This window comes from Brienomyrus brachyistius, chromosome 20, assembly GCF_023856365.1.
Source record: "Brienomyrus brachyistius isolate T26 chromosome 20, BBRACH_0.4, whole genome shotgun sequence".
Taxonomy (NCBI): domain Eukaryota; kingdom Metazoa; phylum Chordata; class Actinopteri; order Osteoglossiformes; family Mormyridae; genus Brienomyrus; species Brienomyrus brachyistius.
Window position 1 is genome coordinate 8,976,070 of NC_064552.1, and position 27,027 is coordinate 9,003,096.

General features: G+C 41.9%; 2 protein-coding genes and 1 long non-coding RNA gene across 7 annotated transcripts; 2 read left to right on the forward strand and 1 right to left on the reverse strand.

The window, feature by feature from the left end:
* The first annotated feature begins 2,516 nt into the window (after positions 1 to 2,516).
* LOC125715811 (acyl-CoA desaturase-like) lies at positions 2,517 to 9,661 on the forward strand. Of its 2 annotated transcripts, none has more exons than XM_048987769.1 (6): positions 2,517 to 2,809; positions 3,041 to 3,273; positions 4,136 to 4,266; positions 4,679 to 4,884; positions 5,799 to 6,031; positions 8,206 to 9,661. In XM_048987769.1, exons 2-6 carry the CDS (start codon positions 3,066 to 3,068, stop codon positions 8,403 to 8,405), a joined length of 978 nt encoding a protein of 325 aa, XP_048843726.1. In that variant the 5' UTR covers positions 2,517 to 2,809; positions 3,041 to 3,065; the 3' UTR covers positions 8,406 to 9,661. The 2 variants fall into 2 exon arrangements, with proteins under 2 accessions (XP_048843726.1, XP_048843725.1); XM_048987768.1 differs by having other exon boundaries at positions 2,519 to 2,810; positions 3,047 to 3,273.
* On the reverse strand, positions 5,493 to 15,411 carry LOC125715817 (uncharacterized). 3 transcript variants are annotated; one of them, XR_007384192.1, is made up of 4 exons: positions 15,285 to 15,411; positions 12,339 to 12,432; positions 12,191 to 12,249; positions 10,778 to 11,816 (listed from the first exon to the last, which is right to left on the reverse strand). It is a non-coding gene; the product is annotated as an uncharacterized LOC125715817 (long non-coding RNA). The 3 variants fall into 3 exon arrangements; XR_007384194.1 differs by lacking the exons at positions 10,778 to 11,816; positions 12,191 to 12,249 and adding an exon at positions 5,493 to 6,800 and having other exon boundaries at positions 12,335 to 12,432; XR_007384193.1 differs by lacking the exon at positions 12,191 to 12,249 and having other exon boundaries at positions 12,335 to 12,432.
* Positions 15,412 to 17,212: 1,801 nt separating this feature from the next.
* wnt8b (wingless-type MMTV integration site family, member 8b) lies at positions 17,213 to 25,493 on the forward strand. 2 transcript variants are annotated; one of them, XM_048987766.1, is made up of 6 exons: positions 17,213 to 17,231; positions 19,961 to 19,995; positions 20,995 to 21,133; positions 21,967 to 22,092; positions 23,265 to 23,407; positions 24,886 to 25,493. In XM_048987766.1, the coding sequence occupies exons 2-6, from the start codon at positions 19,981 to 19,983 to the stop codon at positions 25,447 to 25,449; spliced, it is 987 nt and encodes a 328-aa protein (XP_048843723.1). In that variant the 5' UTR covers positions 17,213 to 17,231; positions 19,961 to 19,980; the 3' UTR covers positions 25,450 to 25,493. The 2 variants fall into 2 exon arrangements, with proteins under 2 accessions (XP_048843723.1, XP_048843722.1); XM_048987765.1 differs by lacking the exon at positions 17,213 to 17,231 and adding an exon at positions 18,442 to 18,512 and having other exon boundaries at positions 19,962 to 19,995.
* Positions 25,494 to 27,027: the final 1,534 nt, after the last annotated feature.

Consider the following 27,027-nt stretch of genomic DNA (forward strand, 5'->3'; position numbering starts at 1 on the left):
AAACTAATGCCAGTGTGGTAGTTAAATTATAAATCAAAATCTCTAATAATTCTATTTGAGCCACTTAGAATAAAACTCTGGACCTCTCATTTGGTTCGCTCATTCGGACCGCTCATTTTATTCGAGCAATCCAGCAAAGCGTTCCCGTCACACTCTGGCACTAGATACAAAGTACCCAGAGCACAAAGAGCATCCAGTTGATAAACCATAACTCCCAGTTCCCTATAAGGACTTCCAAGTCCTGATTGGTCACAAAACACCAACAAACCGAGCTCAAGCGTATAACAAATACAATTCTTCTGCTCTATTGGTTCACCTTGGTAGGTAAAATCCACCCATTTTGCTTAATTTACCGGAATCTTTCTCGACTGCTAGACTGTACTTGAAATATGTATATAGATATTGATTATATGACATTGAATTACTGTAAATATTTTGTTGTCCTTTAATTAAAGATTAACACATTGACGTATTGTCATTGAATCACTGCAAAAACATGGTTAACATATGATTAGTATGATTAACGTAACAATTACCCCCCCCCCCCCCCCCCCCGCAAGGACACACAGTATTCTAAACAATCTCCCCTTGCCTAAGGCCTAAGACATAACAGACCCAATATGCCCCCTCCCGGGCCTACCAATGCCCGATTTCCCTTCCACATCAAAAGTTTAGGAAGTTATTTTTCACTATTAGAGAAGTGATACTTTAAAACAAGAATCAACGAAAGGTCTAGTTATTAGATGGTAATAAATCACAGTAAATTAGGAGTATGTGTTAATTAGGCATTTTAAATAATAAAAGACACTAAAATTATTATTAGAATGACAAATGGTAAAAATCCAATAGAAAATCAAAGATCAGAAGACTTTTAGAACTCTTCCACCAGATGGCACCACAGGTTAAATCTCGTGTACAATGAATGCTGTACGTGTTCGTGTACTAAAGTCGCATTGCAACTTTAGATATAACCGACTAAGTCCTCTTCTTAAGATACCATATACCAGATATAAATAAACTAATGCATGATAGGGAATATACTCACGAACTGTGTGCAGTTTAGACACACCAAACCGCATGGCTCTGGTCTGCAGGAGGAAACACGGTGAAAGGAAGCGGTATTCACACGCAAAGGTGGGATTTGAGCTCCCAACCCTGAATGCAATAGTGCTACTTACTGTCTTCTTATAATAAATGCTACACTAAATGTGACTGCAATAAAAATAAATGTGGCAGGGATGTAAGTTGAGAAGGCAATTGACTATCGGTTCAGCCGATGTTGACTTGTTTTGTTAGTTACGTTGGTGAATAACTAGATCAGTACTAAGTTGGAATGGTTAGCGTAGCTATGACATGAATACACTGGCAACTTCCTAGGGAAAACAGACAGAAATGCGACAGGCACTTAAAAGCGTTTAGGCCTAAAGTTTTATGACATATTGATGATACCAGTTAAGTAAAAAAGCTCATGGGATAAAGTAATGGCAGGTAACGTAACAGCCTTCTTGCGGTACAGTGCAGCGTGAACTCTGGAATCACTCTAAATACTTTCAATGTAATTGCTTAAGATGACTGGTCATAAACACGAGCTAATTATTGTCAAATGCCAGTCATGTTACAGTACGAAATACAAGAATGAAAATCTTTGACCATCAAAGCAATGTTCACCATGGCTGAAGAGTCGAGCTGGCCTTTCTCTCAACCGCTCCTCAAAACTGCCTGTTTAATTAACAGGATCATCTTGAATACCCATATCAACATCTAATATGTTTACCTTTAACAATGACATCATCTATGTCTAAGATCTCGGGAAGACAGCGTAATCACAAAGGTCTAACAGCTCTTGATTACAATCACAGCAGGCAGTATTTGGCTTGTTGGTGGATTTCTGAATTTCATAATTCATACTAAAACAACGATCGATAAACATCGCTCATAATCTATAAAGGAAAACTCGGTTGAGGAGTCACTCAGCAAAACTATGGATGATTATTCATAACATGCTCATAAGACGTTTTGTGTAAAAATATGGTGTGAAATTCTACACCATCCTATTAAATTTCCCAAGCACTTGGGGATATAATCTGTATTACACTTGTAGTGCTTCATAGGTGGTGAATTGTCTCGTGGTTTTTCGACTAAAGGATTATTTAAGATCATGTTATGAATTCTGAGACAGAAAATACCATTGGCACGTTTTCTGTTACTCCAGTATGATACCTTGTTTTTTGTGACATGTCTGCGATTAAAGCGAAAGAGCTATTGTCACGTAAACATAATACTTTCACGACTAAATCCCAACGAGCGTTTTAATACTTCGCATTCAGAATCACACCCCGTTTTGTCAGCAATGGGAAGAAACTGCATGACCTAAATCAGCAGGATTACTCGTGCACGTTGACACGTAGTGAATTAAAATGATTCACGCTGGAAATGACTGCGCGCGTTTCAATATTCATGAAATAAATGTGGATCTAAATGGTAGTAGTTGACTATTGCTGAAAGCAAAATTTGGCTGGAAATGAATCAGTGCTAAAATGTGAACAGCAGATATAAGCGGACCAATGAGCATCTGGGAGTCAGGTGGCATCAAGGCCCGTTCAGCCAATTGCAGCCCTTATAACATCCTCACCAAAACGACATCAGAGCATTAGGTAGGACTGAATCGCTGCTGCTCGCCGACAGCTCTGCGCCTTCTCCTTAGTAACAGCCATTCTCTTCATATTCCGACTATTATAATTTCTGATAAATTTAGCCAATTTTTCTCTAGTGTCTGCAGACACACGTTGGACCCGCATTTCTCCCGTCAGGTAAGTTTCTCTGCATAAAAAATAGAAATAATGTTACGTTTCTACACTGCTGTATTTCACATTGATACATTTGACCGGGTTTTAAGCAATAAAATACAAAAGGAGTATAATTTTTTTTTAAAAGCCCCCGAGGGTGATTTAGGAAGTCAAATGCGGATGTAAGGCTTTCGCTTTATTTGTGCAGGTACGTGCATTTTCTCGCAAATAACAAAATGTCTGCTGTCACTCCGGCGAAGGTTTTACAGTGGAAATAAAATGCGTGAGACGCGCAGCGAGGGAGCCGCAGCTGCAGAAGCGCCGCTGGTCGAGGACGTTTTCGACGACACTTACCGGGAAAAAGACGGCCCAAAACCGCCGATGCAGATCGTATGGAGAAACGTCATCTTGATGAGTTTATTGCATTTGGGAGCCTTATACGGCTTGTACATGCTCCCATCCGCTTCAGTTTTGACCTTGGCGTGGTGTAAGTATAGCGTCTTCTGCCATTTAATTTCCCTTAAAAATCCACATCATGTCATTCCCTTATCCAAAATGGCTATTGGGATGACTGGTGTGGCGTAGTTAATTTTGCATGGTGGATGGGGTTGGGAAAACGTGCCCGGTCACTTGCACAGCCTGTTATATGCTGCGTATGAGCAGCTTCACTGACTGAACCTGGCCGTGATAATGAATCATGGATCGTAATTACAGTCAATGTCACGTACTAAAGTGATGATTTCATACACTGTATTATGAAATAAACATGCCTCGCTTCCCGCTTGGCTAAGATTAATTTATTAATCTGTTATTAATGCTAATTAGCGAATCTGAGTTATAAGTGTCTGAATGGCTATATGCAATACGAATAAAACAGTTTTTTTAAGCCGCTGTATTAAGACTAATTTAAAATTGTCATGTGTGCTACACTTAAAGTATCATTGTAGTATGAAAATTCTCCGTTTTGCTATATTTAAGAAAATTATTTTAAAATTATCCATTGAATAACTGTTTTTCCCCAATGCTGAAACTGCATAACACTCTGTATGGAGAACAATGCACAATTGGATATGTAATAAACATCGCATTGTCTGCTCGGTTCAGTCGGCAACTGTGTCCGTCTAACAGCGTTTGAGCCTGGTTTGTTTTCCCGAATTCGCACATTTTTGGAAGTCGTCACCAGCCGCGGAGGCATCCAGCCATTTTTTTTTTTTTGGGGGGGGGGGGGACGGAACGATCTCTAGTGAAAGGAGATACACAGACTACGCAATTCGGGGAACAAGCGGGCATAGAGCGCGGTGATGTGCACCCCACCGATCGCGTTACCTCGTTTTCCCTTCCACCCGCAGCCATCCTGTGCTTCTTAATAAGTGCCCTGGGAGTGACAGCCGGTGCTCACCGGCTCTGGAGCCACAGGTCCTACAAGGCATCGTTACCCCTCCGGATCTTTCTAGCCATTGCCAACTCCATGGCCTTTCAGGTAAATCTCGCATCCTCTCAGTCTGTACAGCCGGAGCCCCGCCCTCACCCACTACCCATTCTCAGTGTTTTTAGTTCATTTCCTCAATTAGATTAGCTTATCAGACTTAAATTTCCGCTATCAATATAAAGGATGACTGTGGCTATTTGCCTTTGCATATTTGCCATTTTAACTGGCTCTGAGCGGGATGAGTTGTCACCTTATTGGGTATTTCCACTTAAAGTATCATTATTAAAGTTTCATTTAAGAGGGGAAGATAATGGTGTTTTTACTACTGCACCCAAGGGCACAACTTTGGTTCGAGTGTTGGGGGGGGTCTCCACCCATTTAGGGGAGAAACATGATTATTTGGGGGGGTTGTATTGGGTCCGCTGTCTGACCGCGATCCTGTGACGCTGGGCTGTCCACGCAGAATGATATATACGAGTGGGCCAGGGACCACAGAGTTCACCACAAGTACTCGGAAACGGACGCCGACCCCCACAACGCTGTCCGAGGTTTCTTCTTCGCTCACATCGGGTGGCTGCTGGTACGCAAACACCCAGACGTCATCGAGAAGGGCCAGAGGTTGGAGCTGAGCGACCTCAAGCAGGACCAGGTCGTCATGTTTCAGAGAAAGTGAGCGTCTCCTCCTCCCAGATCAATGCCGTCACCTTTATTCCTCTCTAAAGGGACAAACAACATTAATGTACCCCAATGGTACAAAAAACATTTTTGTACCATTGGGGGTACATTCATGTTTTTGTACCTTGGAGTCCATTTCTGTACCTTAAAAGGTACATGTACCTACAGCTAGGGTACAATTGGCAGACCCTTGAGGGTACAGCACTAATGACAAGCAAAGGTACAGATTGGTACTCTTTTTCTGTCAGTGCATGCATTTAGGTTCATTGGTTATCTCTTAATTGCTCATAGTCTGTCTGTCTGTGCTCTGTGGCGGACTGGCATCTTGCCCCTGGTCTTTCCCTGCTTTATGCTCAATACTGGCTTGGATAGTCTCCAGTTGACCCTGTATTACATAACTGATTGGCAGATGGAGGTGTATTTGATGCAATGGCACTTTTCGGTACCACTGATTTGTCTTTGTTAGCATAGTTTTTTTTTCCTGTAATTGTTACTAAACCAGTGAAAGATTTTGGATTGAGTGAAACAGTCCCAGTGAATGTGAAATATAGCATAGGTTATTTTACTCGTATAGGGTCAACAATATACTGTCAAAAAAAGCATACAACTCTGGTAAAGATTTATTCCTCAAAGTACAAACAACATTAATGTACCCCCAGTGGTACAAAAATGCCCCTTAAACTCCATTTATGTACCTTAAGTTAGACTAAAAGGTACATTCACCTACAGCTAGGGTACCCCTTGAGGGTACAGTCCCAGTGACAAGTAACTGTGCCCTCGAATTAGTACTTTTGTCTGACGGTGTACAATCTGTTTCTTTTGTCCAAAAATTCCCATCCAAGGCCGTAGCTTAATTGCGAAACTGTATAAGCCAGACACCCCCGTGGATCACGCTGTTCTGTCGGCAGGCACTACAAGCCCTCCATCCTGCTGATGTGCTTCGTCATTCCCACGGTGGTGCCCTGGTACCTGTGGGGAGAGTCCCTGTGGTTGGCCTACTTCATTCCAGGGCTGCTCCGCTACGCGCTGGTGCTGAATGCCACCTGGCTGGTGAACAGTGCCGCGCACATGTGGGGCAACCGTCCGTACGACCAGTACATCAACCCCAGGGAGAACAAGTTCGTCGCTTTCAGTGCCATCGGTAAGGAGTCCGTCCGCCGGCCGTCCGTCCGCTCGCCTTCACCTTAATCCGCTGGCCCACGCGAAGACTTTTAGAGTGGAAATTCCAGAAGGACGAAAATAGGAGAGAATCCAGCGGGTCAGTTTCAGGGAAAGCTGGAAATGCACTCACCTGTTCATATAAGGCTGCTGAGTGATACTGATAGTGAATGTGGACACATCTGCAGAAATGTCATTGTCTTAGCAGCTGTCTGAGTTCATATACCAGCTTGTTGTAGATTTCCAGGAATTTCAGGCAGCGGCAGGACACTCAGGAAATATAAGCTTAATATAGAACCGTGCTGTTTCAACATCAACATTACATTTTGAGTTTAAAGATCTCAGTTCATCTATAGTTTCCCTCTTAACTGGATAAACAGCTTTTACTTTAGTTTTTTCCCCCTTAAATCACTAGTTCTTAGTTGAAGATGAAGTATTCTGGTTGGTCTTGCTTTAAAACAAAGATGTCAATAAATCATAAAACTGCAAACTACTACGTCAGACCGTAAACTCAGTCTTAGGTGTAAAACAAACATGCATCTTGTACAGGCTGGCAGAAAATCTGGAGCCTAAAACTTAACTTTGCCCTGATTTATTCATCTGTGTCGGAGGCTTGTGGATCTGTGCTCAAGTGTAGAAGGTCGTGGTTTCACATCCCTTGGCCAAGACAGTAAATGTATCACCACCCAGCCCTTGAACAATGGCCGTAACCTCTGATTCATGCTTGCATCTTGCTTTGTCCGTGGAAACATCTGAAATAAGTGACATGTGATGAACTGTAATTAGACTGCAAACCGGTTTAAATTCAAAGTAGGTTAGTGTCAAACAGCAGCGAAGTACATTTATTTGTTCAGCAGATGCTTTTGCCCAAAGTGACATACAAGTGTGGATCAGAGAGCAGGATCAGACAATGCTGGGATCAGTGGGGGATAGGAACACTGCTCAAGGGCCCAACGGTGACATCATTCTTCCTACCACAAGATCTAAACATTTGTTGATGTTGATGTATATAGATACATATAGACTTAATATCTATGGGGAAAAAATTGATTCCAGTTAGAATTCTCTGTGTGTAGATAGCCTGCATGAGTAACTGATAGTGTGACCCTTTTTGAAATGTAGTCTAGAGGAAAAAGGGGCTAGACATAGTAGTAAAGGGAACCTAAACATCCTGTCTAGGAAGAACAATACAGAACCGAGTGATAATTAAGTGGGATATTTTTTATTGGGAGAAAGGAGAAAGAAAAGTAGAACAATATAAACAAAAGGAATGTACCTCAAAAGAAAACGACACGCCTACCTGACAACCTGAACAAACTAAATGCTCAATCCAAACTAAGTCTTCCGCACATAGATAGCTACTCTGATCAACACCTGAAAAGATGCATAGTACAACTCTTCCCCCAAACATCTAAATAACGCGAGGACCGCAATCCACACATTATTATTGATTAAAAAGCTATTTTTAATTACAAACAAGCAAACTAACAAGAGCGTGACGATGAGAAGTCCTTCTTGTGTGGGCTATTTGAAGCCACAGAAGGTGGAGCGATTTAATTCCAGCTGTAACCAATCAGCCAAATTATAACTGAAGCGTCAACCCAACCTAAGCAAGAAAAATAAAAAACGGTTGCAAGACTGAACATTAGGCGTTAGTGCGGAGGGTTTACTGTGAACACAGTATATTAATATGGTGGTGGGAGCGAAGTGTCTTCTCGCAGCAATTGGTAGACTGAAAGGCTAAGTTGGCCAATCAGATGACACATTTTTATCTATGTGACTCCAGTTGCTAGGAGGCGGTTCATCACTGCTTTAAAACAAACTTGGATGATGATGATTGAAGTGCATGTTTATTTTCTGAAGACTCTGCTCCTTTCCCAATTGCACCGAGACCCTCTGAATGATGTAATACTTCAGTTTATTTGAAATAAATTCATTTATGGCTGGAAGGCGGCCTGAAGGATTTTATCTTTAAATGAATACGTTGCGAGAGAGACTGCAGTATTTTCGTTATCTTGTTTAAAGTGAGACAGTGGGAGCTGTTATCTGAAAGGCAATATTTGAACTGATGTTAAAAGTAACCTGGGCGCGGGAGGGGGGGGGGGAATCAATCAATATTTTGATCGACATGTAAACTGTTGTTTGCTTTGGTTCCAGGGGAGGGGTTTCACAACTACCACCACACGTTTCCATACGACTATGCGACGAGCGAATTTGGCTGCAAGCTCAACCTGACCACCTGCTTCATCGACATGATGTGCCACCTGGGTCTGGCCACGGACTGCAAGAAGGTGTCCCGGGAGCAGGTTTTGGCTCGATTACAGCGCACTGGGGACGGCAGCCACAGAAGTGGTTAGGGGCCTGTGGAAGATGGAAAGGGTGGGGGCCCAAACCCCTAAACAAACGAAACAAAAGGCTTTTACAGTATAGGTTTGGGGGTGCTTTTCTGTTGTCTAGCTATAATTATGGCTTCCCGCCATTTCCAGAATTCTTAAGATTATTAATAGCTTTAAGCATACCTGGGCCTCTCTGTAATTCAGTTTAATTTCTCCATAACTGCAGCAGAATATCCAGTCTGTGGTGGGGTGAGGACGGCCAATTTTCGGCCAGGGTCACTAATGCTGCGCGAATTGACCCACGTGTGGACGAACCGGACCGGGTGCCGCAGACTATTCAAATCTCGTTAATGTTACTGGACGTCGCATGGGGCAGCAGACCAAACTTCTCAAGCTGCGGTTAAGCAGTAATGGAGAAATTAAATTACGTACTCAAGCAGAAATATTTATTATTATGGCATCACACCTTTAGATTTTTTAGAAACTTGCAATGAAACGGGCAAGTTTGGTCGTCTTGGCTTCGTTTTTTGTTTTGTGTTGGTTTTTTCTTCCCCGAAATGTGGGTCTCATTCAGCCAAACACCAAGGAGATTTAATTTATTACCCTCCTTGTTGAGGTATGGTTCTTGATCTTAATGTTTAATAGGATTTTTAAAATTCTACACTGGCAAGCACACTGCTGGGAGGTTAATGAAACTCCACTTTGTATTTATCGTAAACGCAGCTGCTGCCAGTGTGTCCTTTAACATTTCTGCAGTTTACGATGAAACGGGATAAGCTGTTGATTTACCAGTATTTTAAAGCCTTGTGAGGTTTTGGAGCACCGATTGACTAACAGCGATTTCTAACATGGATGATGTTTAAAGTAAATGGTTGTGGGTCAGACGAGGTTAGCGTGGAGGTGCCGTGTCCTGGATAGCGTATGCCGCGCTTTCGCATAGCTCGTTATGCACGTGGCAACTCGCGTCAACAGTAGATGCTGCAACGTCTGGGGATTTACGATGGTTCTAGGGGAAGAAAGCCATCGAAGATTTTTTGGTATTGATGTTTGTAGAACAGAATCATGGGAGAATCTGAAAATATTTTTTCTGTTTCGTGCTCTTCAAGTTACTTCATCTTGCACAAAAAGACGAAAGATTGCGTCAATGTGCGTATGTTGTTCCGAATTGCGATTCTCGCTGATCTGGGATGCAGGGCAGCCAACCTGCCTCATGCATCACTGGGCCGTAAAGAAATACACACACACACACACACACACACACACACACACACACACACGTGCTGCTATATAAGAAACTGACACATTAAAAGGAAATCAACACATTCCAGGCGAGGACAGGAAGTGAAAACAGCGGATTACCAAGGTTTGAAATGCCTTGAGGTGGAAATTCAAAGGATCCAATCCAAAAGGTGAAAAATGATCACCGTGATCCTGTATTGGAAAAGCAATTATAGATGGATGGATGGAAATGTAGATGTAAAAATACCAGACTATTAACATACTGTCATAATATCACTGAACATACCCATTTAGCTGGCTTGAATATTTTGGGCCATTTTTGCTTGCTAAACAAAGACCTCCAGCTTCTCACCATTTTTCTTATACCCACTGGTATAAGAACGGCCCAGTCAAATTGGATCCCTCTAGCTTATTGGTGCAGTTCTACAAGCTTAATTCTTGCCATATTGACTTAAAGGGTTTCATGAAGATAATCCATACTTAAAAGACCAAGATTACTTTGCTCCTTAGCAGTCAGGCCCTAATTAATAAGAATGATTGTTAATTTGTGAAAGCTATTTATCTTACAGGTCTTTGTGCTCTTTGTTAGTTGTCTACAGTATGGGGTGTTTTCATATGTTTGGGATGATAAATATTAGGACCCTTTTTGGTCGCCTGGCAAGGTTGCCTGTGAAAATGTTCAGTACTTGGCAGACAGGTTGTGTTCCCACTTGCAAAAAAACATGCAGTGTTTTTTTTTTGTGGGTGGGGGGGACAAATTAACTTCATAGTCCCTTTACCAAGAGGAGGATTGGAGCTATTTGTACTACAAACAGGAGAGTGTAGCAATTCCATTCAATTCTCTCTATCCTGTCGATGACTCCATGCCAGTTGAGCCTAATGCCTTATGACTTTAATCCATTCCTGATGCCGCATTTACATCTGATGTAGCTAGACAGGTTCTTGTGGAGAAAAAAAAACACAGAAAATATAGAGACGTGGCCCAAATTACTCAGTGGGGAACAACAGCGCTTTCGCTAGTTTTGTTTTTTTTTTTTTGTGAAATTTCCAAAAGGAGTGCCAATTTTTGTAATCTTTGGGAGGGGTGGTTGGGCGGGGGGGGGGGGGGGGGGGGTCTGGCAATTCTGCTCAAAACTTTTAATCACAAAAGGTGCTTTATCGGGAAGGCAAAGTCTTAGCTGCAAGCGAGGTGCCCCCTCCAGCACTTAATGTACTCCACGGTCACATAACACCTTTTCACATCATGCTTGGCCACCCGAAGGAAACATCCAAATACGGGGGGACAGGGGGGGGGGTTCTATTTATAATTTCCAGCATGTCGAAATATGTGTACTGTAGTTCTGGGCAAGATTCAAAAGTATTTTGAACTAAACAATAAACTTGTTATTAAATGAACTCTCGTTGCCCTACAGTTTGCAGTGCGATTCTTTTTTTTTTCTCCAGTGTTCTCAGATTCTGAATGCCTTAAGAAAAAAAACTGTTTGGCACATTTTGCAAGGAGTATTGTATGCACTGTAATTGTAGCATTTTTTACTAGGTGAGAAAGACACTGTCTGTCTGTGTGTTGCAATGACACAGTATTTCATTTTTTAATCAAATAAAAGATAAATAGCCCCATTTTTGTCTACTCTTTTTAAAGTGGCAGTAGCAAAAAAATGTAGACAGTAATTATCCTAATATACATCATGTGGTCCGGTGCCAGTTCTAACATACTCTGTATAGTTGGTCTGACATTTCACATAGTCTAGAAATCAACCCATTTGTCCCGTGGAAAAAAAAAACTGCTTGTTTCACTGTTGTAACTCTGCAGAAACTTCAGTGTATAAATACTGTGTGCACTGTTAAATAAGCTTGTTTTTAATCAGAAAGACATGAAAAAGTAGAATGTACAATAAATGGTTTCCCCAGACTAGAGGATTGAAGACCTGAACCCATATGTATTTTATTACTGTTAAACTTTTAAACAAACTTTTCCAAAGACCATGTGATCCGTCACCATTCAAAGCCATCGGTAGGGCTATCTGTGGAGAAGGTGAATTTACGCCAAAATCTGTCCAATTGAAGTTGCAGATGAATTGGATGACCAATGAAAATCTAAATCTAGTGTCTCCTAAAAATGCCAGTAATGAAATCCATCCATTTTCTATAACCTGTCCTGTTCAGGGTCGGGGGGGGGGGGGTCCGGAACCTATGCTGGTAATGGAATTAAAATGGAAAATGATAGTCAGCCTATAAATTTTGGATTTTATTCCTGTGTTACGCACAGAATTAATTGGCTGTGTTGCACTAATATTACTCAAGACCACATGGATTTTTAAAACGTTAAAAAGCATAAAATGTATATTAAATTACTGCGTTGATAAAAGTAAGTATTGATAAACAGTTCCCAAGCTGAATAAAAGGGTTCTATACAGCACATTCTTAAAATTTTATATGGTGCAAACATATGATAATGTACATTTACTGTACTGATCTGAAACATGTCTATTGAACCAAGTAGGTATGTGGTAAATATTTAATCATTTAAACATCAGAGAAAGACTTCTGCGTGGAAATGGGTTGAATACCTATTGTGCCACAGTGACCTATCAGGGTCTGCCAGCTCACCGCTCGTGCTCACGGCAGGCTATGCAATGGTAGATGGGAGATAGGGCTAAAATCAGTCCTCCAAGGCTATGTGGAAATTGGATATGAGGCTAACGGTGTCTCACCGACCGATACTCCTTCTGTCATCACGGCTGGTCAGTCTGACCGTTTACTCGTCCGAACCAAGGGAAAGCCAGCGACAAGCCTTCTGGGTAAGTTCAGGCTGCAAAGTGGGACACGAGATTTGGATCAGTCCTGGCTCAGGGAAGAAGCCATTTAAAACAGGCATAAGAGAATTAAAGTAAGGGCAGAAGAGTATGCGATCAGCAGGCAGTTAACGGCCCAAATACAGCTACCACTAGCTGCAGGTTGGATATCATGTCTGGGAAGATTTAACTATAATGTGTGATGTGTATATTTTTCTTTTGGAAAAAAGGGACTGCTGCCAGAGCTTAAGGGTAAATAACGATCTATTGAAGCTGAGAAACCCCTTGAGAAAATGATGAAAAGGCTGGTTATTGTACAGCAGGGGAACTGAAACATCGACAGAGGAGATGACTGCACCCACACCGGCATTCAGCAGCTGTGTCAAAGTTACCGGACAGCTGAAATCTGAGATCGTCACTTCTGTTTGTGCCACTGGATGTGTGACCAAAAAACATTTTTCCATAACAAGAACCCATTCCGAATATTTCTACTTAGAGGAGAACATGGTCTGATACTCCTGAAGCATTCTCCAGATAAGGAGTGCCGCTGGAGATCCTGGGCCCCCAACCCAGACCAATCATATCATGTTCCTGTCCCCCCACCCCCTTTATGGAGCCCCTGCTCGAGATATAAATTCACAGTATAATTCTGCATTAGCTACCATTAAATAGACAGAGCATAAGATTGGGAAATTACCCATTTCCAAAATGGTCCAGATACGTATAACGTGACGCGTGGATATTTTCCCAGCAACAAGCCGGACACCAGACAGCAGCCAATAAAGGCGGGGCCTGGAGGAAGTGAACCCGCGGCCCGGCTGGGGACGCGCCAGGGTCAGACTGCCACTGGCCCATTGCAGCAAAAGCGACGGCATTTCAGGACAGTGCTGGGGGCACCGGAGATGACATTTATAAAGGTTCAGTGGGTGGGGTGACCTGCCTAAAAATCTCAGCTTACTTCTGTTTTAGCGCATAAAGCCGCCCTCTCATGGCACGGTATGATGACCAGGTCTCAAAGGGCCCGTTTTCTTCCACGGAGACAGGAGGCTTTGTTCCAAAACCATTGCGGCTGTCAGTCCTTGAGCCTGTACGACCGGCTCGCCCTTTCCACTGTCACATGGGAGCTGATAATCTGGTGCAGTATCCACCTGACAATATGGGAAGGCACGGAATGCTTGCAATACTACTGAAAATACACTAGGTGGCCACTCTGTCAGGTACCCCCCCCTAAGACCCAGTTTTGGCTTCAAAATCCACAGAACTGGCTCTGATTGGGTGTGTCTTTGTCCATTGCATCTCTGCATAAACTCTAGATGCTGTAGTCCATGAAATTCCCATGGGAGGAGCTGCTACTGGAATGCTAGAACTAACACGTCCGACACTGACAAACGCACCACATTCAAAATCACTTGGATGACTTGTTTCGCTCCCCAGTACTGGGGAATCCTCATGGTCTTGTTCTGGACTAGCAATTGTAAGGAAGAGAAGCAAGAAACATGAATACTGGGAGTGCAAAGGGCTGAAATTTGACGTTAAAACTCCAGCATGTTTCCTAACAACCTGTTCTAAATAACTTCTGCAGTGTTGAGATGAGGGTGGCATGGTGCCGCTGTTGCATAAAAACCTTCAGGTCTGGGGATTTGAACCCCACCCTGTGTGTGTGTGTGTGGAGATTGGACGTCCTCCCTGTGCTGTGCAGAATTCCTCTGGGTGTTTCAGTTTCATCCTGCAATTATGTGGGTTGGCATTTCTAAATTGCCCCTGGTATACGCATAAAAGGTGCGCCTCGCCCATGCGCCCTGCGCTACCTGGGATACACTCCAGACCCTCCTCAACCCCTGTACTAGATCAGAAATCTGAAAATGAATGCATGTTTCCGACATATTATTTTAAAAGTAAAATGGCTATGTGCACCACCCACATAATTTCCATGAACAATAGATGACTCGTCTCCTCATGCAATTTATTTTTAAAAAAATCCTGGAAAGATTATCTGCTGCCCTTGGTGTAGGAGAGTCTCTTGTATCCGAGCCATGTTGTCACCAATTGCTGTAGTTCTGGTCCTTGTTAATCACAATGGCAAATGCAACATGCGATATCAGCGTTTTCACTGTACGTCTCGTTCATTTCAGTCCTCTAATGAAACAACCTGTGAAAGCAGAGTCACGTGCAAATCTGGCTGATTCCGCACACTTTTGAAGTCATGTTGTTGGAATAATTCTGTATCTTATATGTTCTATTACTTCACCAAGATTATTGAAAACTATTATTTTTGGTTCAATATAAACCACCAAAATAACGAGGCATGGTATATGAGGAGAATTAGATTCAGTTAAGCATAATTATAAACTGTACACTGAGACGCAATTACATAGTGTCAGAACTAACAGAGTTAATAGTAGTTCTGCTTACTCCTAAAACAGGTAGGAATCCAGCAGCATGTGATTTCCGCGGCAGGAAACGTGGTGTCTGCTCATGTCTGTGTTGCAAAAACGACTGTCATTGCTAAGGAGTCATCTTCATGATTAAGTTACAACGATCTAAGGCGTCGACTCAGGTTTTAACCATATCATTGACATTAGCTGACGGTTGAAGGTATGTCGTGCGACTAGTCGCTTTTCCTTATTTGTTTTCAGTTATTTTGGGGGAAACGCAGTTGCACAAAGTGTTCCTCTCAAAACCAATTGCCACGTACGCTTCTAACGCCGCTGCTTGGGTTTACGGAACAGATACCAGCCAGAAGACATCACATGTGCGAAGGTGTAGAGTCAAGTTTAACTCAATGACTAGACGATGCAAAAAAAAAGAAAAGGCAAGTTCCCCCCCCCCCAAGCAGTCGGGCAGCCACAATGGTTAGGGACACACCTACCTGCCGAGTTGGTGGCGAGACCTCCCCATTGGCCCTTAGACGCTCTTGCACCATCTGCCATCCATCTCCAGCAAAGTTCGTTGATTACGTCATCCGGGCTCTAAAAAATAAAACCATGAGAGGTAACTCTGGGTCAAAGCGATTTTGGCAAGTTCAACAGCTGCAGCGACTTACAACGTCTGATCCACAAGAGCCAATCAGCAGCGAGGCTGGTGCTTGTCTGATTCACTTACGACCAATCGGGCGAGGGGTTTCCCGAAACGTGCTGTGTGATTTCAGCCGGGCAAAGTATGTGGCGTGAAATACGGAGAAATTTTATTAGAAATTTCACAACATCCTTCCAGAAACTTACATGCCCTGCATTACGAGACCCATACTGTTACTGTACAGTATATTACAGCATTAAAAAAGATTCTATAATTGCCTAAATAAGCGTTTAATCTAACCTAACAAAAGAAAATATTCAACACTGTAGATGCCTATTGCTAACAGAAAGATAGTACCTTCCCCCGATAGGCGACACGCAAAACGAAGAATTGGCGTAAATGTAATAAATTTCATATTGACTGATACATTCAAACATCTACGGTATTAAATATCAACAATAATATATATATATATATATATATATATATATATAATGATATATGATATATATATGCACGTGTATCCATATTATTTCTGTTAACGATGGTTTTCTTTTTTTTTTAATGAAATTCTGACATTTAAAAAGTCCCTCTACAAATTGCACACATTTGCGCTTCACGTTGAGAATTCTTAACACGGATTCTATCGCCATCTACTGGACAACATGTGGAAATGCCGTTGTGGCTGGGATAGACGCTGTCAATGTCTGGACGTTGTGTGTGTCAGTCGTTATAAAAACGGGAGAGGATGGGTGGCGGTATATATTCACGTTCTTTTATATAATCGATACATTCATAAATAAAGTTTACCGCACTACAAGATCCTAATCGCAAAGACTCGACTGGGACCTTATTTTGAAATCATTGATAAAATATGTAAACTTCTTAGCGTGCTGTTTTTTCTTTTTTTTTTCTTTTGAAATTGTATCATTTATTCTTTTCCATACGAGGCCCTCATGTTTTGTTTGATTTAATGGCAATATTGATCGCATTTACAAATATTTGAGTTCAGTCATTTTGGAACAGTTACAGGCGACGGGTCAGAAACATCAATTTCCATTAAATACGACCTGAAGCCTAAACATGGATTGAATCTAACTAATCCTTAAAATCATTTAAGAATGATCATTTAGGAACGAGTTTAGGAAGTAGCGACAAATGAAATACAGCACTCATTTTTAAAAAAATAAGACGACACGAAATTATTAGGCATATATTATATTCTCACAGATTTTAGATCTTTGACTGGAAAGTTTGGTAATAACCAAATCCATATATAAAGAAATATCATCTAAAAAGTTGACCACAAAATTAGTTTTTCTAAAAATGACTAATAAAAATGACCCAGACAGCTTGCAGCATCAGTAGTAAATAATTTGACAATTGTTTTTCAATTTCAGTTTAACATAATTACACACATTAATGACAGATTCTGTGAAGCAAACACGCGATTTAAACACACCTCCTACTTATCCCATTTCACATATTTTTCTGCAGTCGGATGAATTTTTACACACGCTAATTATTTTTCCATAGTATTTTGTTCTATAGTAGGCTGCAGGAATCACTGACCTGAAAGTTATATTTAATAGCTGAATTACTCTACAATTATTAACGATTATTTATTAACGATCGCCCACATATTCTTTCCCGTATAGTGTATTTGAAAATCAGAGAATGTCTAAATTCACCTGTCGTACAATCATAGAAATTATTTGCTTAGAAATTTTATCAAAATGTATACAGTTGAAATATATTTTAGCAGCTTTTTTCAACTGCAACTTTTTTTCTAATAGCGCATTAAATTATGTTGCTCTGTTTTGCATGAAGAACCAATGACACATGCAGTAAGAAAAATGCAAGCTAAATAGTACCATATAATAGTTTAATCAAAATGGCTGGATCCACAAATGGATAAAGTTTATCGCCATAATAAAAACGATGTTAGGTTACGAAAAGGTTATAAGTAATTCGTCATAATGTCGGGTCGAATTGTGCGTTTAATCAAATTCCGTCCATGTTTATATTATTATAAATGCTGATGCTGAATGAAAATGCATGAAAATGAAAATGATGCTGAATAAATGCAAAATAATGAATGGAAATAAAAATTACCGAGAAGTCACTGCAGTTCACGATTTTTTAAAATGCGTTTCATTTACTCAACATATTTTAAATATGGATCAATTATCTGTAAATCTCACTCAAAAAAAAACAAGACAAAAAGAGCAATTTATTTAACATGGACAATTGATGTTTTTTTTATTTAAAAAAAAGGATTAAAAGGAGGTTATTGTTACTTAAAATGATCAAATTTAGGATAACGAGTGGCATCGCATCTATACGAAATGTTAACGGATTTGGCTTGGGCTTGTTTTTTCAGGGTAATGTCTTCACAAAATATATACGCTACAAACATGACGATTGCGATGCACGAACAAGCTTCCCCAGAACAGCACAGAATGATAGCCCTATATTTAAATATGCCATGCAAATAATTTCGGCTGGTAAAAACCGGCGCTTAAAAACTAAAGTGCGGCACTTTAAATGAATATTCACATAATTACGTCCATGATTAAAGTGCAATTTTCGTTGGCCTTATATAGGATAATTATAAAATGACTATATGAAACGGATTCAGTTTGGTGTGTAAATGAAGGCTTGGAGCAAGTCTTGTGGAAACCAGTGATTCAATGTCTTCAAATTAATTTGTTTCAGGAGTTGGCATGCAGAGAGCTCTTCCCTTGTGTTTTGATTTCAAGAAACCCAGGGTGTCCTTTTGATCATTTAAATCTTTCATGGCTACAATAGTTCTGATTGGCTGGACGAGTTAGAAGGGGAAAATCTTTAGTTAAGCAGATAATCTCTTGTTGGGATGAGAGGAGCTCCATTTCAGACCCCCTCGGCCCCCACATGAGACCCCCAACCTCCTGGGCTCTGCGTGTAGGTATTTATCCGGCAGGCAGACTGTCCGCGTTACGGCATAAAGACACCGACACCGCTCCTTCAGGATGCTCATGTATTTGGATGTCTGCTATTACATTTTCATTCTGATGGCTCACATGAAGTCTTGCTGCAGCTGGTAAGATCTGAGGGTTCTTCGCATTGTAATTTCCAATAAATGGCAAATCTGAACCAATGGCTTTTAAGAGGCACTCGTTAATATATATATATATAAAAAAACAGCGACTTCAAAGAATGAATGAAGTGGTGCATCGTTTGGATGGGTTTTAGCCGTCCGTCACCAGCGCTACACGTACTGACAGAAAATAAGTTTTGAGAGTTTTCCTACCTTCAAATGCTGTGTTTTATGTTTATACAGAAATAATTTCTTTCTAGGGGTTCATAATTCGAGGATGTCGTACTGATGCATTGGTTTTAAATCTTGTTCGATATTTCACTCCAATTAGGAACTTCATACAGATAATTCGTAATAAAACCAAGTTGTGGACCTTGTTGCATCCCAATCTAACAGAACAAAACCATAGGAAAATCTGCAAAATTGTTTATCTGAAATACAGGGAAACGCTTTAGCATTAAGACATGAGGTGAGTACTGTGAAAATGGGACACCTGGTAAAATGGGACCGTTAACCTTTGCAGTTAATATATGTGTTTAGTAATACTCTATTTTCCTCTTCTATATAGTGTTCCAGGGGCATTAATGTATTTAAAATGGTATCAAAGTTGGGATTCAACACACCGAGAAGATTTTTTCCAGAAAGAAAATTTTCAGCATTTTTTTTTCCATATACCCCTAATAAATTGTCATAAAAATCCAGATATAGTTATAAAATGCATAGTGCCACTTACAAATGTTTATTCTTTTTTGATTTTATTGAAACATAATCCACTTTTGTGGCCTCTGTACAGTATCAGTCACAGAAAACGCTTCATCTAAGAGGAAATCAATGCAGAAATGAATTGCGGGCACATGTAATATTACTGATGCAACAATAACACCGGCGTATATAATTGCAAACATTTTGTAGCTCAAGTATTGCCTAAATCCGTTTTCTTACTGTAGCCTATAATACTATTTTACTACACGAAAGAAACCGCGATATAAGTGATGCAAGACTGTCTTAAATCTCAGCAACAATTTCCGTATACAAATGGTAGGCTTAATGACAGCATATTTTTATATGATGACAATAACATTGTCATAACAACGAGGCGGCTTTTGTTTTGTGCGTGTATTGATATTGTAAATAAAGGACAAATTGCTCTCAGTTTAGAAAAACATTAATATCCTGAACAATGTCACGATTTTTTGTTTAAATTTAATGCAACATCATACAAATGAGCAATGTTTTGAAAGTATCCGGCAAATAGTTGCATTAATCAATCTCTTAGTCAAGCTCAAAATCTGTATTTGTTTGATACATTTTAAATATTATATTACAGTTCAATATAACTTGACCAGGTTGTCCAGTAGCTTCAGACACATTCTGTAAATGTTTTGTCAAGTTATTTTACAAAACCGAACAAGACCTTGTTTCTGCAAGCTGATCTTCTACTTTGTCTGCTAGGTCGGTGAATAACTTCCTGATGACTGGCCCAAAGGTAAACTTTTTCAAAAATTCTTCTTCCATGCTTGAGGTTAGTAACACGACCTTTCCATGCCATTTCTTACCATGTCTGAACTTGACAGCTAGCGAGTGTCAGACGAGTTCCCCATTTCGGCATAATTTTACTCCGAATTAATATATTTTCAAAATAATGTCTTCTTATGGTCGGGAACCTATATGTGCATCTTCAGTAAAAAGATATGAAGAACAGGCGCCGAATGGAAAATAGGTTACGGTGGGTGGGTGGGTCATCATCAGCATGCAACTAGGTGTGTGGCGCCTCAGGCACGTTAAAGACACTTGAGAAAAACAAACGTGTAACCTTGAAACAATCAGAATAACCCCCGCATTCACGTCTAAATGAAACTTTTCCCCAGCGCGTGCTGCAAATTATTGGTGGGAAATAGACTGAAATTTCTAACTACCGTTCAAGTATACATTCTGAAAGAAATGTTTGAACAGTGCACATTTAGAAATTATATTCGGAAGATATGCTATATTGTTGGCAATATGAAAATGATTAGAAGGCATACGTTCCTGAGTTACACACTGCAGTTATTCTCTGCCTCGCGCCTGTAGCTTCCGGTATCGGTTGCGCAGCCCGCGCGACCCGGCATAGGACTACCGGGTATGGAAATTGGAGGAAAATTTGCAAACTAAACCTGAATAATTCGGATGACGTAAAATAGGAAGTACTTCGTGTTATTAAGCATTTAGCATTTTAGGTGAGTTATTTCTTTTAAATGAAAGTCACATTTTCTGCCAAAAGAAGAACTAAATGATCAAGATATCATGCGGTAAACAGGCTGCAGGAAATGTACATGTGAACCTAGAATCCTAGCCGTTCATGTCATGAATGTCACGATGGTGTTCGACCTGTAGAGTCTTCCATACAGGAATGTGACGGGCTTTAACCTAATCTCCATCCTTTGTTGGACTGTCATGGTGGTGGTGATGGGGGGGCTGACTTTGTTGTCCCCTTTTTGAATTGCAGGCCTACTTAATCTACTCCAGCAGTGTGGCCACAGGGGCTCAAAGTGGCATCGAAGAGTGCAAGTATCAGTTTGCCTGGGATCGCTGGAACTGTCCAGAGAGAGCCCTGCAGCTGTCCACGCACAGTGGCCTCCGCAGTGGTACAAGCCTCCGGCCCCACGCCCACTCCACAGCCACTAGGTGTCACTGTGCCTGTGTAGGGTGGCTTGGCCCCCAATATCTACATGCAGTGGGGCACTTTTTTAATGACAAGCAGTTGTAATCAATGTCAGTACTATTGGTACTGCTTTGTCGATGTCCATTGTTGATGTGCTACCCTTTTGTGACCTTGGCGGTGGTAGATGTCACACTGGTCACTGTCATTATGGACATCTGTCGCAAGGCAGAGTCACGGTAACACAGTTGCTGCAGCTCAAAAAGATTTCTGCTTGCTTTGTAAGTCAGTGTTTAGGGTGACAGTGCCTGTATAGGGAGTACCTTAAATGCATGGATTAAAAATGAAGACTTTTGCATGTGAAGAGCTAAAAAATGAAGCACAGCAGCTGATGTTTAATGTTATATGTCCACAATGAAATAATGTGCTCCTAATGAGGATTTTAACTCAGATGTTTTTAGTCTATTATTATAACCGAAAACATGGAATTCCACAAAAAGACTTGCTCAGTTGGTTCTTCAATGGGGCCCTTGCAGAGTTTGGTAGTTTAGGTTCAGAGAGTAAAAGTCCAGATCGGGATTTTGTTTCATCCAACCAGTTATGTACTCTGTGATTGTGACTCTTTATACCTAATTGGTTAGTTGAAACAAAATCCTGGTCTGGACTTTTACCCTCTGGACCTGAACTACCCACCTCTGGTTCCTCAATGTTAAGGAATTGCCGAGGAGTGGAGTGAGGGTTTGGTTGTCGCTGCCGGATTTTAGCTGTGTCCCAAAGGGGAGAGGTGGCACACAGCCCTAACTGAGGCTTCGCCTACAGCAAACAGAGAGACGGCATTCGTGCACGCCATCAGCTCCGCCGGGGTCATGTACACGCTGACCAGGAGCTGCAGCCTGGGCGACTTCGATAACTGCGGCTGCGACGACACCAGAAACGGACAGCTGGGTGAGCAGCATAAGCCAGTGTTTCCCAATCCGGTTCTTGGGGGATCTGCGGACGGTCCACATTTTTGCTCCCTTCCGGGGAGCCGGCAGGAAGCAAAAATGTGAACTTTGTGGCAGAGAGCTGGGAGGGAGAAAAACACGTGGACGTTCTGTGGGTCCCCGAGGACCGGATTGGGGAACATCGGCCCATCGGATGGTCATACTGTGAGTAGAGACTTTTACGATCCACAGGGAGGGTTTGCCAAGAAAATGGACAAGGTTGGTATAGTAGGAAAGCTGTGAACAGCGTCAAAGGATCAGAACTGTTTTTTCCTTACAAGTGTGTCAAAAAAGACACACCGATCTACTGATTTTTTTAGTGATGTCTCTGGCTTTTTCAGAGAAATGATGAAAGGTAATTGGACCACAGAATAATTATATCTGAAAATTGCTGAAAATTATGATTAATACCTGAGCATTTAGATGAAAACTGGGGTAAATTCGCATTCAGCTGATGGAAGATCATTGTACCAAAACTTTTTTAAATCCAATTATATTTCTGTAACTGCAAAAGGGGCTCAAGTCTTCAGTTTTTAAGAATCTATCGTAAATGTAGCTGGAGCTGCGTTGGATAAAATCAAAGTACAGTTGTGGCCAAAACTGTGGAAAAACATCCAGTTTTTAGAGATTGCAGAACTTTATTCAACTGTTGATCCAGTAACTTATTTAATTGTCCAATGTATGATACTTGTAGCATCGTTTGACTGTTTAAAAACATTACTGCCAATATTCGTGTAAGAACATAAGAACATAAGAAATTTACAAACGAGAGGAGGCCATTTGGCTCATCAGGCTCGTTTGCGGAGAACTTAACTAATAGCTCAGAGTGTTAAAATCTTATCTAGCTCTGATTTAAAGGAACCCAGGGTTTTAGCTTGCGCTACATTAACAGGAAGACTATTCCATACTCTAACTACACGCTGTGTAAAGAAGTGCTTCCTCAAACTCATTTTAAAATGTTCTCCTGCTAATTATGGCCACGAGTTCCAGTGTTTAAATGTGTAGTAATTTTAAAGCGTAATGCCAGAAAAGCTCGGTGTTTCCACAATTTTGGCCACTAGTGTGGATGGAATGGGAGTCGACCTTGGTTGTGTTGGCGGAAACATTTCCTTCTGAATGTTCTCCTGGGTGCAGGTGGTCAAGGGTGGCTCTGGGGAGGCTGCAGTGACAATGTGGGCTTCGGGGAGACCATCTCCAAGCAGTTTGTGGACGCCTTGGAGACGGGTCAGGACGCACGGGCAGCCATGAACCTGCACAACAACGAGGCGGGACGCAAGGTAGGCTCCTCCCCCTGGGGTCTAGGAACCTCGAGCGCGGAGTGCTGGGGGAGCGGGGGCCCGGGGTGGGACAGCTTCTCCGCTGCGTGTCGTCTGAACTCCCTGGTCCGTAGACAAAGGTCATGGCGACCCCTTCAGAACAGCCGGGGAGCTAAAGAGTTTATTTTCCGAACGGGGCCAAGTGGTTGTCTGTAAGAACTCTCATGGTTTAAGGTGGGGCCTAAGATTATATATCCCTACGAGGCCACCAACTGGACCCTGAATGTAAAGTGCCTTTTCATCATTTTTTTTTCCTAAAAAGAAACACAGCTTACCACCCAAGAGTCCTATTCAAGGCCTTATAGGCAAGGTGCCACTCACCCCTATAACAGTGTGTGCGCTGTACCAGAAGGCTCTATTTTCTAGTTTTGAATGTCTTTTATGATAAGGCCTTGACTCGAGATTCTTGGGACCAGTGGTGGAAGCCTTAATTAGAAGACCCTGGGAGGCGTACATTGCAAAGGTCCTGTATTATTTGGGTTTTAAATAAGTGTTTAGTTTTTTATTCTTGCAACGAGGATCTTATATTTGTGCTGGTCTTTGTTGGCCTGGAGAAGCCCAGGGGTAATCACTACAATATCATTGAAGTGTCCAGCCTCTTTCCACAGGTTTTGTCAGACTCCAATAGCACCTGGAACATTATTGAAACTTAAAAAAAAAAAAAAAAAAAAAACCTAAAGGCTTGTTTCACTAGTCAAAAGACCTTCTCATAGCAGAACACACACCGACAATGGCTGTGCTTAACACACACGGCCGCGTTTTCTCCTCAGGGAGCTCCTAGTGTTCGAGTCGGAGTAACTTTGCTGCAAAGTATCGGTGGAAAATTTAAAAAAAAAAAAATCGCCCCTTTTCATTCAGATGACAGCTGTGTTTTGGTTTGGAGTCGAACGGTGTTAAGGGTATAAAGAAAGAGGAACGTTTATTTTCACTGCAACTCTGCGCCCGTTCACTTCTTCTTTCGCTAAATAATATTATGGATATTAATACAATTATTAAAAAAAAAATCACGGTTAATTGAAAATACTGGTTATTATTCTGGGGCTCTGGGCTGATTTTCATACCTTTTATTATCTCTTGACTAAATTGGCTGTGGTTGGATTAACGGTTGCCATCAGTTAGGCTTGTATTAGCCAGAAAGGGGGAATTAAGAAACGTCTGAAGTTCTGAAGTAATACAATTAAGATTGACTTCAATGATCCAAGGGGGGACGTTTTTGAAAGAAATGATAAATATTGGGTATGGAGCTCCAGTGCAAAAATCTTGCAGTGCATGACTACAGTCAGATTTATGATGGCTTAGGGGTCAGGCTATGGGGTGGCTGCAGCATTGGGCTTCGTTGGTTTGTCTGCAGCAGACATCCTGACCATTGAACAGCTGGTCCTAAATCTTCATCTTTAGCAGGCCACTGATATTTTGGGCGTCTGTCCATGTCATCACAGGCCGTGAAGGGCACCATGAAGCGGACATGTAAGTGTCATGGCGTTTCCGGGAGCTGTACCACCCAAACCTGCTGGCTGCAGCTACCCGAATTCAGGGAGGTGGGGAACTACCTGAAGGAGAAGTACCACCGGGCCCTGAAGGTGGACCTGCTGAAGGGGGCTGGCAACAGCGCCGCTAGCCGCGGTGCCATCGCCGACACCTTCAGCGCCATCTCGCGCAAGGAGCTGGTGCACCTGGAGGACTCGCCCGATTACTGCCTGGAGAACAAGACGCTGGGCTTGCCGGGCACCGAGGGTCGTGAGTGCCTCCGCAAGGGCAAGAACCTGCGCCGGTGGGAGAGGCGCAGCTGCCGGCGGCTGTGCGGCGAGTGCAGCCTGGCCGTGGAGGAGCGCAAGGCCGAGACTGTGTCCAGCTGCAACTGCAAGTTCCACTGGTGTTGCGCCGTGAGGTGCGAGCAGTGCCGCAAGACTGTCACCAAGTACTTCTGCGTGAAGAAGACGGCCGCGGGAAGCACCGATGGCGCCGGCCGCCGGAAAAGTCTCCGGCTTGAGAAGAGGCAGTGAAAGAATGACCGGCCGTCCCGAACGCCAGTGAAGCCTAAACACTACTCCCCTAGGATCCAGTGCCCGCCAATCCAGGGCTATAACTGCCAGCATGGATTCAATAAGCCACATCCAAGACAGAGATGTAGACAATGCGTGCAGGTTTTTGGGAATTATAGTTACAGTGGAGTATTTAGACTCCAGTGAAATGTTAGCGTAGTGCTAGTCATGTCTGTCTTTGTGCATTTCCCTAAAAACAAAGAAAAGGCGTCTTAATTCACTTAAATAGGCGCTGGAAGCAGGTGTGTAAGTTATAGATTTTCGACTGTTAGCTGCAGCTGGCTTTCCTGGACAAAGAACAGAAAATCAGGGGTCCAGGCATCCAGTATTCATCGACCGTAGCTTACGTTTGATATGTTTGCGGCTGCTTTTAGTGGTTAGTGGTTAGACTGGCGCCGATGACTGGATGGCTGTTATTGTATAATGGCTCTGATTTCTATCATCTACCCTTGTAATGTTACACTTTTGTTCCTCACTGGATATGACAACACAGGTTTTTTGTGTCTGCCCGCTTCATTAGAACATAACATATAGTGTCATCACGGTTATCAGGAAGGCAGTCCGCAAGTTTATTTTTTTTCCAACGGTGGTATTATATTGTACATAAAATGAAGCACTTTGAACATTGTTAATTTATTGCCCATTTGTTCAAGCTTGTGTGTAACTAAGTGTGTAGCGTACCCTTCTTCCAAGTAAAGAATTCACATTAAGCCTGTTTTGATGTTTTCAAGTTCCAAAATATAAATACACAACTTTCATGATTTTAATTCAAGACAATCTAGCATGTCATTAAGAGACGTTGACATGACGGAGATTTAAGTGGCCATGACGTGTATATAGACATGATTAAAATCTGTATTTATATTCAAAATGCGTTTTATACTTTATAGGGCAAAAATCAGAGCTACAACGAAAAATGTTAACAAACCAATTATGGTCCTGTGATCGCGGTAGCTTGTACCTTTTACGAAGGGCTTTCATAACCAGCCGTAAATTCACGTTTGTCCACATTGTTCACTTTTGGGGACAGATAACCTGGGTCAATGTAAATGGAGAAAAGGTTTAATTAAAGTCTTCCTTCCTTCATGCTTTATGCATTGCCCCAACAAATGCCCCCCCCTCCGCCCCTACTCAAAGTTCCTCTAAAAGAAACATCAGGGAAGTAGGGGGGTGCTGGTTTCTTCACTGTTTACTACAAGTTTAATTAACTTTCACAGGACAGAGAGGAGGCTTTGAGGGAGAACATCAAGCAAGTTGCCCTCGAATCTTCCTGCTTGATGTTGTATGCTAATCTTCTTTTTCACACTACCTTCTCAGGGGAGGGGGGAAAAAAAATTGTTGGGAAAACTTCATGTTGCCTGCATAGGGCTTCCTGTGGTTGTTTTATTCCCGGCCCACCTATTTGGCTCTTTTTAAATGTCCCTGTGCTCCATTTAACAATGAATGGCCAAGCTAATCAGCCCCCTCGGAAATGTGCCGCTGTCGCGGAAGCTAATCCGCTCTCCACCTCCTTTAGTGATCCGTCGCCTTCAAAAGGAC

What these genes read in the sequence shown, in the direction of transcription:
- wnt8b (XM_048987765.1), top strand. Translation starts at nt 18,442, where the DNA reads ATGCTCATGTATTTGGATGTCTGCTATTACATTTTCATTCTGATGGCT. An exon ending in GCACAGTGGCCTCCGCAGTG is followed by an intron (nt 21,134 to 21,966) that starts GTACAAGCCTCC and finishes CTTCGCCTACAG; the next exon opens with CAAACAGAGAGACGGCATTC. An exon ending in ACAACGAGGCGGGACGCAAG is followed by an intron (nt 23,408 to 24,885) that starts GTAGGCTCCTCC and finishes ATGTCATCACAG; the next exon opens with GCCGTGAAGGGCACCATGAA.
- LOC125715811 (XM_048987769.1), top strand. Translation starts at nt 3,066, where the DNA reads ATGCGTGAGACGCGCAGCGAGGGAGCCGCAGCTGCAGAAGCGCCGCTG. An exon ending in GTCGTCATGTTTCAGAGAAA is followed by an intron (nt 4,885 to 5,798) that starts GTGAGCGTCTCC and finishes TTCTGTCGGCAG; the next exon opens with GCACTACAAGCCCTCCATCC. An exon ending in CGTCGCTTTCAGTGCCATCG is followed by an intron (nt 6,032 to 8,205) that starts GTAAGGAGTCCG and finishes CTTTGGTTCCAG; the next exon opens with GGGAGGGGTTTCACAACTAC.